Genomic DNA, 16,367 nt, shown 5'->3' on the forward strand with positions numbered 1-16,367 from the left:
ACGTCTTGAAATGGAGCAAAAGCGTGAACGATGATAGTGACAAATAATGTGTGTGATGAGGACATACTTTAAAAATGTAATTCCTCTGTACAGTAAATCACAAATCTTGAGGGATTTTTCTCCTTGGTAATAAGAGAATTTATATTTGTAACGGTCTAAGAATTTTATTTGTAATCTGGAATGTAGAATTCTACCAGCAGCACTTAATGAGCGCGTAAGAGAGACCATAGCATCTGAATTTTTTTGGTTTAAGTTTCAACATTTTTCTCTAGTATTTTTTCTCTCATATATGACTTAAATGAACTATGGACTTAAAAGCAACACTCATCGTTTTTGGAGAATTTAAAATGTGATGAACTTAATCTAAAGAAGTAAGTGCAAACAAGATACAAATACTTGCCACTTTGTGGATAATAAAATTTAAGGCCTTCAAAAGTAAGAGTTCTTGTTTGTTTTCTCCTGTCAGCTTGTGTCAACTATAATAACTACATTCACAAACATTTCTAATTTGTATAATTGGAAGTTTAAGAAATTATTACAACTATTTACTATAGAAATATTTAAAATATTCTTTTTTTGATATAAGCTATATACTTGGACAAAATACATTGGCATCTAAAATTTGAGGTGTGTTAAGACTGCTTTTTGTTTTAAAAATGTGGTTTACATTCAAATTTTTGAAGTGTTTTATGCTTCATATGGCTAAGTTGTAGTTGGGCAGAGTTAACAGCATAAGATAGACATGCTGTAATTTTAAAAGATGCTTTGAAATAAAAACTTATTTTAATTTACAGTTTAAAGTACATGTTCATTCTTAAACCCTTTATGATTTTTCCTTTCAAAAATATAATAACCATGATATAAAAATTTTAAAGGTAGAAAGAAAAGTCACCTTACATTCTTTCATCATTATTATTTTGGTGCATTTAAAAAATTTTTTTTAACTTTTTTTAATTGAGTTATAGGCAGTTTACAATGTATCAATTCCCAGTGTAGAGCACAATTTTTCAGTTATACATGAATATACATATATTCATTGTCACATTCTTTCACTATGAGCTACCACAAGATCTTGTATCTATTTCCCTGTGCTATGTATTTTGGTACATTTTGTATTTCATTCCAGTCTCATATCCCAGGCATCTTTTTAGCATAATTGGAACCCTAAGGTGAATTCCTTTTTCTTACTTTAAAATTATGGCCTTTTAGACTACAGATAGTCATTTAACCACCTCATCTGTTTCATTATTACAGTGTTAAGAGTACTGGTGTAGATAGGTATTAAACCATTGCCAGCCCTATCCCAGGCTTTGTATCAGGGTGATCAGCAACGAGGGTCTTATTTTACTTGTATTCAGGATATGCTGAATCTGGGGTCACCCTTGGAGAATCCACTCAGGGCCTGTTTACTTTTCTAAGAGTCAAGCAAACTGGTTTGATCTTTTACATTAGTTATTTTTGGTTGATCTTTAGTTGTGTTGCAATGGCAAGGTTCAGCCTATCCAGGCTGTGCAAAAGAGTTTCACAAGCAACTCTTCAGTGTGAGTTGTGGTTTAAACAGAATAAGGATGAGATTCTGACAGTGACTCAAGTTCCTGGAAGTATGTACATAGAAGCAAAATAAATGCAAATATGATTAAGGTGTCATTAAAAGTGACTTTAAAATACTGCCTTGCAGCCAGAACTGATTTGAAGACTCACTGGAAACCTACTTTATCATTTTGAGGAAATTAACCAAAATGACTTCAAGTTCAGATTTTGGGTTCAACTTGCATATGAATTCATTTTTTATTTTAAAAGTCTTATGTGTGTTTGGTTTCTCTCCTGGGTAATGTAAACTCTTCCTTTCTGGCTTTTTTTAGTGCACGTTATTCCTAAAAAGCTAAAATTTCAGATTTCTAGAGTTAATTCTTTATAATGAAAATATGGGACATTTAACTGAAAAGATGTTAAGAGCAGGTAGACTCTGGTGGGAGTAGGCAGTTCTGAGAGGCTCTCCTTCAATTACCATGAACAATCTGATGCTTAGACGTATCCATGTAGAACAGAAATGGGCCCTGGGGTAGGGGGACAACCTGCCATGAAGCACCCAGAGGCAAGAAAAGCAGACTTTGCACCCCCGCCCCCAACCCTAGCCATTCTATTTTCAGGTATTTCCCGAAGCTAAATGAAAATACACGTCCACACAAAACCCTGTGCACAAATTGTCAAGGAAGCATCTTTTTTTTTTCTCTTATAATAGCCGTAAGCTGGAAACAACCAACAAGGCCATCATAAAGTGTGGTATTACTCAACAACGAAAAGACTCAAACATGGGTGAGTCGGAAAAAAACCCAAAAACTGCGAGAAGAGCCTTGAAAAAGTACATGCTGATTTATATGAAATTTCTGAAACGGCAAATCAAACGCTAATAGAAATCAGAATGAAATGGGATTGACTTCCACGGCACACAAAGGGCACTTTTTGGGGTGATGGGAATGTTCGATGTCTTGACTTGGGCGGTTACGTGGGCGTAGGCGTCTGTCAAAACATCGAACTGTGGACTCAGGACTCGTAAAGTCTGCATTGCATTGTGTGTAAATTACACGTTAAAAAAAAAGTATTGTAAAAAACAAAACAAAACAAGGCAGGACAGACAAATCGTTAATCCGAACGTTTCTCCCCAAGAACGTTCAAAGCCTCCGCAGACCTGTTCCTCTGTTCAAGGCGGCGTCTGTGCGGGCGAGGTCCGGGGGGAAGCGTCGGGGCGCCCGCGGGGCCAGCGCCGCACCCCTTCCTGTGTCGGCCGCGCCCCCCGGCGCCGGCCCGGGGCGGGGACGGAACTGGGGCGGGGCGGCCGCGGCGGCGGGACATGACGGCGGGGCGGCGGGCGGCCGCGGGACATGACGGGGGGCGGCCCGGCGGCGGGCGCGGGCGTGGACCCCGACCCCGCCTCCGCGCGGCCGCCCTGCCGGCTGGCCAAGCTGCTGTCCGCCCTCTTTTACGGGACCTGCTCCTTCCTCCTCGTGCTGGTCAACAAGGCGCTGCTGACCACCTACCGGTGAGGCGGGCGCCAGGGGTCCGGGCGGGATCCGCGGGGGCGCCGGGCTGCTTGGCGGCGACCCGCCCCGGCGGCCGCGCTGTCCGGCACGATATGGCCGGAGAGCCCCCCCACCCCCACCTCGACCCCCCCCTCCTCCCCCCAAACCCCGCCAGGTCCCCGGGCCGGGGAGAGCCGGCGGGGCTGCCTGTGCCCTCGGTGCCCTCCGGCCGCGCCCGGCTCAGCGGACGGGCGGGGACAGCGAGCTGGGCGTCTCGCTGCTGAGTCTGGTGACAGCGTGGGTGGCTGGGCCCTCGGCACAGCAACCACGTTTTCACAGGGCTGGACCTTCGCAGCGTTTTAAGAGCCAAACCACAACCTAGCAAGTCACTCTGCTCCCGGTGAGCGTGGGCACAGCTCGCCACTACTTACTGCTCAGGACGCTGCGCAGCTGTGCCTCGAGAGCCCGGTGCTTTTCACGAGCCCCGTGAGCTGAAACAGCTGAGCTGAATGTGTTCTTTAAATGTCAACAATTCTTTCTACAAATTTAGGTGTTCAGCAGTCAGAGAAGTCCTGAATGGATAAGTTTATTTGCACTGTTTGATCATTTCATTCTCAAATTACCAGCATGGTCATGGAAAACTGGGGAAAACAATGAAAAGTTCCTATTCTATATTTTCTGGATGAGTCTGCTGTAAACCAGCAACTTGTGGTTCCTTGAACCTATTTGTGAAGACTAGAAAATCCTGTTTAATTCAGCGTTCACTGTATCAGTATTCAAAGTGCTACGAATTTAGACCCAGCTCCACTATTTAATGGCTGGTCCCAGAGTTGGCAGTTTTTTTCTGGCAAAAGTTGGGTAATTACAGCTCTTACCTCCCAGAGTTCTGCATGAGCTGTCATAATTGAGGGCTCTGTGTAAACTGTACTGTGCTACAAGAATGTAAAGTCAGAATTTTATAGAGTCCAAAGGTGCCTCAGAGAGTATCTTCGGCCTTCTTATTTTATACTTGCCAGAGCTGAGACCCACATAAGCTTGGCTGGTTCCACCTCTAACAGATATTTACTGAGCACTTACTATGTGCCAAGCCCATCGCCGGCACCAGGGAAGCGGTAGACACTGGGCTTTCCAGCGGATCAATAAATAAACTGGTAGCATTTATGTTATGTCAGATGTAGCTGTGTGGTCAGAAGGAGAAAAAACGAGGAAAGAGTTAGGGCATGTGAGTATGGGAAAGAGTTTACAGCCTCAGTGTGATCAGTGAATCCTCATTGAGGAGGGGACATCTGAGCCAAGACTTGAGTCAGATGAGGGAGAAGAGGGAATAACATTCCAGGTGTGGAGAATAAGGAATTTAGGTGGAAATTGTACTAGACAGGGTCCCAGGGTAATGGATTGCTAGATTGTGTAGGGTCTTTGTGGCCACTGCGGAAGCTCTGAGGGTGATGGGAGCCACTGGAAGGTGTCAAGCAGAGGAGTAACATGATCTATTTCACTCTGACCACTGTATTGAAAGCAGATATTGGGGGACCACGGTGGAAGTAGGGAGACCATGGTAAATAGTTTTAATGTTAGTCTGAATACAATTTTAAGTCCCTTGGAACGTTTTAGCCTGGGTAGTGACATGACATCATTTGTATGATTAAAGAGATTTCTTTGGCTGGTGGGTGGGTGGAGAACTGATGGTATTGGAAGTAAGGAGAGGAACTAGGAATCGATTGCAGGATTCCAGATAATTCTACGTTGATGGCTTGGACGGGGGTGGAGGGTAGCAGCAGATATAGAGGGAAGGGATGGATTGGGGATATTTCTGGTGACCCTACAACTGTTGATAGTCTTTACAAGGTGTACCAGCGTGTTGCAGCATGCTTCCCAGTGTCCATGGGAAACACAACCCCTGCCTCAAAGAAATTAGAACGAACATGTATCTAAACCTGGAGCATTTAGTAGACAATGCAAGCAAATGAAAGACAATTCAAACACTTGAAAAAAAAAAAAGAGAGAGAGAGAGAGAGAGAATGCCATTAATAGGATTTTGGGGAGTGGCTGGCAATTATGTCAGTTGAAGTTTGAAGGTAAGTAAGTCTCTACATTCTGCACTTGACTGAGCAGTGTGCTCGTTGACTATGGCAGTCAGTGCCGCCAAAGACATGTGTCCTTTTGCTGGAAGCAGGGACCAGTAATGCTGGTTACGTGCTTGTAAGATGAAGGACAGTGTCCAACCAGAAAGAATTATATGAGACATCTCATGCTCCCTCCTTTCCTTCTTTAAAATTTTGAGTTGCATGATTGAAGGGGGAAATCAAGTGTTTGTCTCAGTAAGGGAAAACAAAACAAAACAAAACAAACCCCCTCATAACCTTATAAATAAATGTTTCACATTTCTGTAATGTAATATACAGTTGGAGGTGTTCAAATAACATTGTTTATTCTCTCTTCTCCAAATGCTTTATTTGGGAGCATGTTTTTGAGGGGTGGGGGGAAGGTTGTGGTGAGTTGGTTATTAACAATAAACCATAGAAATCTGACCCGGGCATTAGCTGTTTAAGGATAGAATGTTGTGTTTCTAGAGTTACCTAATTCACAGGGTCATGGGAACGTAGCTCAGGGGATTTTTTTTTTTTTTTTCTCTTCCACGTCCTCTGAGCAATTTGTTTGAGCAGTTTGTTTCCAGTTAAGGTACAAGACTGATGGATCGTCTTCATTACTTGTTAGTTTTAGTTTGTTGAGATGCTAAACTTACCTGGTGGGACAGAGAGGAGCCTTTGAAGGGCTTGAACTGTCCGACCCTGTTGGGGTGAGAGGAGGAAGCAAGAATCTGTGGCCACTTGGTTACACTAGTGTGCAGGTGGTCTGGAGTTGTCTTTTTGTTGTCATTTTAATACTATTTTAATACTATTAAATTTAATACTATTCTCTATGACATGCAAAAACTTATTAACCATGCTTAATGAAAAGTATAGAACTTAGTTGTATTCAGTGCAACAAATATTGCCTCGGTGTTTGCTGTGTGTCTATTTCTTTATGCAATCCAGGGCTTTGGAAACATTTAACACAACCTGCTTGGTAACGTGAATCCCTTGGAGTGTTACTGTTTTAAAGTTATTGAATCAGAGTCTCTAGTGGTGGAAACTGGAAGTCTATATTAAAAAAATAGAAACAACTCGGCTCATTTTCTCTCACTTTGTTGAAAACTGGCTCTCTCCTGAAGATGCTGCTCCCACTGGCCCCTGGGAAGGGGGGCTGGATCCTGGTCTCACCTGGGTGTGGCCGGGACGTGGGGCTGAGTCCTCATTGCTCCCCACGGCCCCTGCTCTGTGGAGGGTCCGGACTTCCCATCCCCTTTCCATCCTCTCTGTAATGGCTCCTGAGCTCCTTGGTCCTCCTCTCCACCCAGACTCGCCAAGCCTTCAGGACTTTGGGATCCACGCGCTGAACCATTGCAGCGCATCTCGTCCCACCTCCCATGGTCACTCCCAGGGCGTTCAGTGTATTCAGTGTGACCCCGCTGGCCGCTCGGGTCCTGTGTCGGATGTCCACGCGCCGCTCCACCACCCGGCCCATTTCTGCCGCAGCCTTTCCCTCCTGGGCCCCCAGGACTGCCGCTCTGGAAGCCACGTGACTCCTTTCCCCACCCCTGCCTTGGCCGGTACTTGTCCCGCACAGCCTACCGTCTGTGTCCTTCCTTCAGCATTGAGCTGCTCTGACTGTCCTGGGACAAGAACCATTTCTGGGCTGGCTGGGTTGACTTTCAATTGATGATCACAAACGAACCTAGGAGCTTGCTTTCCTTGTCTCAGCAGTGACTCTTTGGTTCTTTCTCTTCCATCCTGAGACCTCCCACACCCCCATCCTCCATTCTCCTCTGATACTTCATTGAGGAAATAGAAACCGAACTACCTAGAATCAATATCTTGAAACATCTTTAAAAAAAAGAAAAGAAAAGAAAAGAAAAGTAAGTCGTTCTATTGTGACCATTATAAAGAATTCGAATGAAAGAAAATATTAGGGTAAAAATTTAAAAATGACTATAATTGACATTGAACAACAACTTCAGACATCTTTTTAGATTGATGGAAGGATTGGAGATGTAGATGGATAGTTTGAATTACTTTTTATATAAAGTGGCATGTTATAGGTGCTCCGTGTTTACTCATTTCTTTATAAACTGTTTTCTTTAATCCAAAAAGAAGTTGGAAAAGAGGGGCTTTCATTTCATTATGTCATTTTTTTGAGGCTCACCTAAGGCTCTCCACCACTTTTTATTATGAAAAGTTTCAAGCACATGGGAAAATGGAAAACAAAGTACAGTGAACACACATACACACGCCACTGAGATTCAATAATTAACATTTTGCTAAATTTGCACTTTTTTCCCCGAACCATTGACTATAACTTGTGAACATCATGACACTGCACTCTGAAATATTTCAGCTTACGTCTCCTGAAATACGAATATTCTCTACATAGTATCATTTTTGCTCTTAACAAAATAATTTCCTAAAATAATCTGATACCAAATCTATAATCGTCCCTGTTGACCCCAAGATGTCTTCAAGGTTGTTTTAAACATTTGAATCAAGATCCAGTCAAGCTTCAAGCAAGGCTTAGAATTATGTCTTTTTAGTTTATTTTAATTTAGAAAAGTTCCCCCTTTTCCCCCCTCTTCCCCCTGATAGTGACTTTGAAAAGCCCAAGCCAAGTGTGTTGTAAAATGTCCCATGTTATAGATTGTCTGATGTCTTTTTTGAAGTCTCACTTAACTTTCCTCTGTTTATTTAATGGCAAGTTAGATCTAAAAGCTTGCTTACATTCAGATTAAACTTTTTTTCTTTGGCAAGACTGCTTTATAGTTGACCTTGTGAACTTCTGCTTGCATCATACAAGGGGTCGTCCCACCATTAGTCATGCTGGCTGTGTCTGAAGGCGTACGTGAGGTGAGGAACGCAGGTTGCGTGTATGTAAGAAATTTGGTTTTAACCAAATTGAATGGAGAAAAGAGAAATTAAAGCTCAACTAAAAGAATTGATTTTTCAAATACACATCTTCAGTTTCTGATCATATATATGAACTTCCTGCTATGAATGATGACATGTACCTACTTCTTCCTGTCTCCCCTCCCCTCCCAGTCTTTTTTTTAGAGTGTAGCATCCTGTTGTGTAATGATAATAGCACAATGTTTTGAATCTGTTCTGTATTATTTGGGTATAATGATCAGCACACTTTTACCACAGTGTCACCATTCCAGAGTTCATTATTTTGATTTGACTCCCAGTTGGTGGCTTCCATGGTCTGGTAGTATTTTTATGGAGAGTTCATGGACACTGTATTCATTGTGCTGAATATTCATAACAGATGTTTCTGTAACAAGCATGTTTTTAGATCTGGAGTTTATTTATTTTCCTCATGTCAAGGAAACACATGGGCCTTTTATCTTTGAGTTATTTTGTTTCTTTATGGAGTTCTTTAGCCCTCTATGGCTGTGTCTGTCTATCTTTTGTATCTTTTCTTTCAGAGTTCGTCTTTTTCCTGGGTGCTCATTGTGATGACCTCATCTTGGTAATTCAGTTTTCAGCAGTGACCATTTAGTTCCGTGTTTTTTCTAAATTACTCATGTGGCCGTCATGCTGTTTTGATGCTCAGTTGGTTTCCTTAGCTCCTATTTCATCTCATTTGACTGCTTTGTCATTTTGAGACAGGAGGGAAGTGGGCAGGGCACAGCCCTTCAAGGATAGATGCAGCAATTAACATCAAAATGGTGGAAGACCCAACTCCCAGTTGGCCTTGAGGATTAAGATGGTGGGAGATTTGACTTCTAGTAGACCTTGAGCTTCATTACATGCTCACTGTAACATATTAGCATGGTGAATAATGTGCCCACAGGTGCCATTTCAGTCCCAAGGCTAACCACAAGAGGCCAAAGAGTGGGAAATGGTCAGCTTCCTGGAAATCCCAGCCTCTTCCCCAGGGTAGTTAGACTGGTCCTTCCACTTATTAGCATATGAAGCCACCAAGCCCATAAAAAGTGGCAGTACTGCCCCTCACGCCCTTTTGCTCCCTCATCTTCGGAGACGGCCCGCACTCTGTCTGTGGAGAGTGTACCCACTTCTACTCTAACCTGAGCACCCACCCCCCACACCTCGTGGCCTCTCTCTTGCCTTCTGAAACAGCCTACTCTCTATGCAGTATGTATCTCTCTAAATAAATCTACCTTTACTCAACTGTGGCTCGCTCTTGGATTCTCTCCTGCGTGAAGCCCAGGACCCACACTTGGCGGGACATGTCCCAGGGACTCATCGGAGACCTGGGACATGGCCCTCCTCACACCCCACATCTGTTTTTCCTGCATCAGTTTCAGTTTTGAGATCTTGTTTTATTGGTATCTTCTTATTAAGGCGTTCTGCAGCTGGAAGCAGTTACAAAGGGTGCCGTCTCTCCCTGTGTTATATTTTCTTCTAGGCTGGGCTCTTCTGTCTTCCTTCTGTAAGTAAGCCTTTTGTTGTTGTTTTACTGTTTATGTTGTGATCTTATAATTTTGTTTGATGTTGCAGGTTGTAGTCCCAAGGAAGGAGGCTCTCGGATGCAGGGAAAGTATCCTGGGGATGGTGCTGCAGGGGAGTGAGGGATGCAGGGTTAGGTAGAGGGAGAAGTTGGGCTGTGCTGCAGTCATAAGGAAGCCTGGTCCCAGGACCCCTGGGCTGGAAGAGCTCTGCAGAGTTGTCCTGCCTCAGGGCGGGGGCCCTGGCCTTTACATCACTGCACAGGCCAGTTCTTGGAACACAGGCTGCTCTCGGAGCGCGTGGGGGCTGTTGGCAAGGCAACGTTCTTCAGCTGAGGATACTCTTGGACAACTGGGGAATCAGTGCTTCAGTCCAGAAGCGGGTATCTGGATGGCACATGCAGCATCCACTAGAGTTAATTTTCTTCTGATGATGGTACTGTCTAAGCATTCATTTGGTTTTCTCCGATTGGTTAAGTTGGTTCTTTATTCCCTTCTTACCCTATCTGAAATAGGTATGTTTCCCCCAACATACAGTTTGAGGGCTAAGGTTTTTTGGTGTGTGTGTGTGTGTGTGTGTGTGTGTGTGTGTGTGTGTGTGTGTGTGTAATATTCTCCCTTTCTTAGCAGCCTGAGAGAATGACCGGGAGCCAGGGAAGGGCTGTGCAGTGAGTGAGCCCAGTGAAGTGATGCGCTGCCTTGTTAAGTATGGTATGAGGTAGGAGTTAAGATCCTATATCCAGTTACCTAGTGCCATTTGTTGAAAGACCATCTTTTCCCTACTACTCTGAACTTTCATCTTTGTCATGAATCAGGTGTCCATATATGAGTGTGTTTGTCCCCATCTCTGTTCCCTTCCATTGTCCTATTGGACTATCATTGTGTAGATACCACAGTCTCTCATTTATTGTATTTTTAAAGTGGATCCTGGCATCCAGCAGAGTCATTCCTTCAACTTTGTTTTTCTTCAAGACCATCTTGGATAATGTTTGCTCTTACTTTTCCATTTGATGGTAGGATCAGCTTGTCAGTTTCCACCGACTACCTACTGGTGTTCTTACAGAGATGGAGTTGATTTTAGAGACCAGTTTGTGGATAATGATCCACTACAATATTGATTCTAATCCATGAGCTTTATTCAGGGCTTCTTTAGTTTTTTAAATATTAGCTTATAGTTTTCTATGTAGAGGTATTTCTTTGAAGTCTTTTATTAGATTTTTATATGGCTGTATTATTAAAAGAAAAAAAGGAAAAACAGTATAATGAATCTCCATGTAGCCATCATCCTGTTTCAACAGCCTTGTTACATTTATATCCCCCTTCCATTCAGTCCCAACATTTCCCCCCAGATTATTTTGAAGCAAATTAAAAATACATCATTATATGCATTTCAGTATGTATTTCTGAAAGATAAGAAGGCCTTTTTGTTTTAAAGAAACACTATCCCAATATCATTTCATACCTGAAAAAGTAAAAATTCCTTATTACCATAAAATGCCTGGTTAGTGCTATTTGGTGTTTTTTGGATGCTATTGTAAATGATGTCTTAAAAGTTTTCATGTTCTTTGTGTCTTTCTGGTATATAGACATAGAAATGATTTTTTTTTTCATATGTTTGTCTTGTATCCAGTAACCTTGCTAAAGTTATTGATCAATTCTAATAATTTATCCCAGATTATTTTGGCTTTCTACGTATACGATTGTGTTGTTTGTGAATACAATGACAGGCTACCTCAAGAAGCAATAGAAGCTTGCTAAGCTTAGTAACGATCAGTTTAAAAAATGAAAAAGAAATGAGCAAATGAAAAGTGAACAGACTGGATGTTCTCACTGTCTAAGACTGAAAAAAAATGTCTAAGACTGTCTAGTAACTCCTGGCATTGTGTGTTGTGTGTCATCATACTGTTTTCAGATTTTATCAGTTGCTAAAATTATTTGTTATTCTGTATTCTTTGTAGTTTCCCATCTCCAATTGTCCTTGGAATTGGACAGGTAAGTGAAAAGAAATTAACCTCTTGATTAGTTGTTGGTACCCATGGTGAAGTTTTAAATGCTTTTGTCTAAGACTGTGGTTTACAAATTTGTTTGGCTGGTGGAGGACCAATGGTACTTAGGGTGAAACAACATTGAAATATTGACACACATTTTATTTCATTTTACAATTTAGGAGTAGTTGTATTTGTAGAAGAAACAGCTACTTATTTTAACTTTCTTAATAGAATTTAATTACTTTAGAAAAAGGGGGGCAGCAGACTGACCACCTCCAAGGTCTTCTGGTTAACAGGTAAGTGTGCACCGTTTAAGCCACTGTGCCTGAGAAGAAAAGGGTTGGGGAGGTGAGGTGAGGCCCACTAGGAATCAGGGAAATCTATTTTTACATGAAATCACCCAATTTGTAGATGGTGGCAACAGATTCATATTTTCATGAAACTCTCTATGGGCCAACCAAAACATGTTTGCAGCTTCCTTCTTGGAGTGTGTGATGTTTATTCTCAAGTGTAAGGATGAAGTTGGATAAATTTTCAGACTAACTCCATTTGACTGTTTATGAAATTTTCCATTAATATTTTTTGGGAGATAACTAGGTTTATTATTTATTTTTAGAGGAAGCACTGGGGATTGAACCCAGGACCTCATGCATGCCAAGCACGCACTCTACAACTTGAGCTATACCCTCCCCCTCTGAAATTTTCCATTAATATTAATTTGTGGCTTGTTTACTTTTTTGGTCATATGCTGGTGATTTCTAGTAGAAACTTGGTAACAGGCACCTAAGTTTTTTGTTTTTGTTTCCCTTTAGTTGATAGGGAGAAAAACTTAAAATTATGAAAGTTGTATCTGTTAACTAAATTTTAAATTGTAAATCTGAACTTTATGTGCTTAAATATTATTCTGGTTAAACGTTTTGCTAATAAGGTGCTCTATAAGGAAGTAAGGTATGAAAAGTTAAGTCTATAACTAAGGACCTCGTAAGTAAGTCATAAATACATACTACAATTATAATCCAGGGTGGACTCAAGATACGTAAATCCATCGTTAAGTGTTAGGTTTCTACACTTATCAGGCTCAGGGTTTAGGAGGATAATCACGTTGGAGGAGTCAATAAATTTTTGCATCCTAATGTAGAGAAAAGTGAGTGAATTCTACGATTTGCATAGGAAGATGATACTGAAATTTTTTATTTCATAATAATAATCAGGAGTATTTCTAAGATACCTGGTGTACCCCAGATTAATAGAATTTGAATGAGACTTTTTGCAATACTGGCTAGATTGAAAAGAAAAATAAATCTCTTTTGGAATGTGTTTTTCTCTTAATTTGTCTTCTTGGTTATAGAAATATTGGACTTTTCAAAAAGTGTTTATGTATGGAGTTGGCCCCCCTTTCCCCTTTCCTTATCCCCCCTCCCACTTACTTTATGGGGAAAGGTGATCATATGCTTAGTAAATGGGAGGTGTGGTCCAGGCCTTACCGACTGCAGTCACTCTGGTCAGTTTTGGGGACACTGTTTTTGAGCCCCTTGAAATAACGTGTATGTGTGTAAATCAATTTGATATATAGACTACAGTTCTGATGGAATCCATGCAGTGGCAAGAAAAACAATTTTAATATTTCAAGGAATTAATAATTCTTTTGGAACCTAGAAAATGGACTTTGCAGGTACATTTCTTCCTGATGAATCTTTTTTCTTCTGATGACATGTTTGTACCTCAGTCTTTCCAGATATTTTCCTGAAGTTTTTCTCTCCCCTTTTCTTTAGATGGCAGTCACCATAATGATCCTGTATGTGTCCAAGCTAAATAAAATAATTCACTTCCCTGATTTTGACAAGAAAATTCCTATAAAGGTATGTGACGAAAAGTACAAATAGCTATGATGGGAGATGTGAAAATACTGTGGAATTACAAATTGAATACAGGTCCATTTCTATATACACTGCTTCCTGCTTAAACTGGATAGAAACTTCTTTCTTAATTTTTTTTAATTTTGGGGGAGGAAGGTAATTAGGTTTATTTATTTACTTATTTTTAGGGGAAGTACTGGGGATTGAACCCAGGACCTTGTGTATGCTAAGCAGAGCTATACCCTCCCCCAGAAACTTCTTAATAAAGATTTTATGTCATTCAGTTATCCATTAATATGACATAGTAAAAGTGTGTGCTTAGCAGTGGACGTTAGATAAATACTGTGTGTCTTCCGAAATGGCAACGTCTTCTAACAGGAATGGGCAAGTTTATTTGATAGAGGGCCAGATAGTATATATTTAGGCTTTGTGAGCCCAGGCGTGTCTGTTCCCGCTGTTCAGCTCTGTCACAGTACCATGAGAGCATCCGTGGATGCTACGTATGTAAATGAACCATTGTAGTTGTGCCCTAATGACACTATTTAGATACATAAAACTTGGGCCAGATTTATCTCTTGGGCTCTCCCTGTTTGATGACCCCTGTTTTAAGCTTTCGTTTTTAGCTCGGATTGATAGAGGCTGTGAGTGGAATGAAGAATAAATATAATTTGATGGATGTAGCTTTTTCCCATGGTGGAATCAGAAGCATGAGACCTGCCATTCCTTCCTGGGAATGTGGAACAGAACCAACTTTTATTGAACAGTTACTGGGTATCAGGCACTTAATTCTTAGAGCAATCCCACACAACGGGGAGTATTGAGTGGGTCATGGTAATTTTTGGATTTAAGGGGATTAAATCAGACTGTCGGTTCCTTGAGGGTGAGGACCTCACATGGCTTGTTCATTGCCATATCTCTAAGGCCTGGAAAAATGCTGGCATCTAGCACTGGGTTAGTCATCAGACTGACTAAGCACATGCTTACGACATCCGTAACCAGCGACATTCACAAAAAGAGAAAAATAAAATCTTCAAGTATAGGAAAGATATTATTAAACCAAGCATCATAAGAAACCAGAATATTGTTGGGCTTGCCTACACTTAGTTTGTGATGTATTATCATTTTTAAACCCTTTAAACATTTGAAAATTATAAAATATGATCTAGACATAGGGGGAAAGCATCATACATGAATGTATAGCTTATACTCACTGCCTAGGTCATGAGATTAGATCACAAAATCCTCTTTACCCACTATTTTGACTTTGGTAATAAAAATTGTCTTGCTTTCTTTGTAGGTTTTCTAAATCTGTATGTATCCCTGAATTTTGTAGTTAGTTGCCTATTTTTGAAAGTTATATAAAAGGAGTTAAATTCTATATATTCTTTTGTATCTTGCTTCTTTTAGTTAATATTATGATGGTCAGATTCATCCATGTGTTCTTTTATTTTTATTGTATAAATATGTTACAATTTACTTACCTGTTTTTACTGTTTATGATAACTTGGGTTGTTCCTAGAAAAATTAAAAGTACTGTTCTGAACATACTTACAGTTGGATCTCAGTGCACGTGTATTTGTCAGCCAAGGAAGGCTCCCGTAACAAAATGCCACAAGCTAGGCGGCTTAACAGAAATTTATTTTCTCCCACTTCTGGAGGCATGAAGTGCAAGATCAAGGTGCTGGCTGAGAGGGTTGGGTTCTGATGAGAATTCCCTCCTTGCTACGTAGATGGCCGCCTTCTCCTTGTGACCTCACGTGGCCTTTATACCTGTGCACTCCTGGTGCCTCTTTCTTTTCCTATAAGGACACAGGTCCTGTTGGATTAGAACCCCACCCTTATTACCTCATTTAACCTTAACTACCTCCTAAACGGCCCTATCTCCACATGCAGCCCCCTGGGGGTTAGGGTTTGAAGATAGGAACTTTGAGCGGACACAATTCAGTCTGCTGTAGAATACTTTTACTTTATGGTGGGAAGGACAGGTAATTAGGTTTATCTGTTCATTTGTTTACTTAATGGAGGTGCTGGGGATTGAACCCAGGACCTCATGCCTGCTAAGCATGCGCTCTACCACTTGAGCTGTATCCTCCCCCTCATTTTTTAATGTTCATTCAGATATCCTCTTTTATGAAGTACTTGTTCAAGGCTTTTGCCCATTTTTCTATTGGGTTGATGTCTTTTTCTTACTGATTTGATATGTTTTTATTTTCTTTCTTTTGTATTTATCATGTATCCTTTATCATGAAAAGGAATCTTAATTTTAAAATAAATTTTATCAGTCTTTTCCTTAATAATTTTTTTAAAATTTTATTTACTTTTATTCTTGGAGGGGGGGAGGTAATTAGGTTTATTTTTAGAGGAGGTACTGGGGATTGAACCCAGGACCTTGTGCATGCTAAGCATGCACTCTACCACTTAAGCTATACCCTTCCCCTCCTTTTCCTTAATAATTAATGACTATATTTCTTATTTAGGAAATCCTTCCCTAGTCTGAGGTTATAAAGATCGTTTTGTAGATAAAAGATGTATTGTTTTTCAGAATTTTGTTGTAGATGAACAATGGCAGGGCTGAAAAAATGGTGAGTTGGGGGTGGTTAGTGCATCTGGGGACTAGTCACACATCTCTCTCTTCCAGTAATTTCTGGCCTCTCCATGTGATCAACGATGTAGGCTAGTTTGGCCTTGCTTACAAAATGGCAGGCTCTGGGGAGTCAGAATGGTTGCATGATGGCTTAAGTCTTCAAGGATGAGGGTTCCAGAAAGCAAGGTCAAAATTGCATTGCTTTGACTTAGCCTCAGAGGTCACATATCATCATTTCAACTGTACCCTATTAGTCAAAACAGTCCCATCCAATTTTAAGAGGAAGGGGCATAGACCCTACCTCTGGATGGAAGGGATTGTCAAAGTCACATTTTAAGAGTATGTGAGAAGGGAGATATTGTTACAGCCATTATCTCTGATGATGGATTTGTCAATTTCTCTTGGTATTTCTGTCTGTTT

General features: G+C 41.0%; 1 protein-coding gene across 2 annotated transcripts in view; it reads left to right on the plus strand.

Moving 5' to 3' along the window:
• The first annotated feature begins 2,867 nt into the window (after positions 1 to 2,867).
• SLC35D2 (solute carrier family 35 member D2) overlaps positions 2,868 to 16,367 on the plus strand; it is a 45,147-nt gene continuing 31,647 nt past the window's right edge. The window contains exons 1-3 of one of the 2 annotated variants that reach the window (XM_064490103.1): positions 2,868 to 3,040; positions 11,478 to 11,511; positions 13,280 to 13,366. In XM_064490103.1, coding sequence (XP_064346173.1) covers positions 2,883 to 3,040; positions 11,478 to 11,511; positions 13,280 to 13,366 — 279 coding nt within the window. In that variant the 5' untranslated portion in view covers positions 2,868 to 2,882. Of the gene's footprint in view, positions 3,041 to 10,176; positions 10,238 to 11,477; positions 11,512 to 13,279; positions 13,367 to 16,367 lie in introns of those variants that run through there. The other variant, XM_010974855.3, reaches the window with a different exon arrangement.

This window comes from Camelus dromedarius, chromosome 10, assembly GCF_036321535.1.
Source record: "Camelus dromedarius isolate mCamDro1 chromosome 10, mCamDro1.pat, whole genome shotgun sequence".
NCBI classification, from domain to species: Eukaryota; Metazoa; Chordata; class Mammalia; order Artiodactyla; family Camelidae; genus Camelus; species Camelus dromedarius.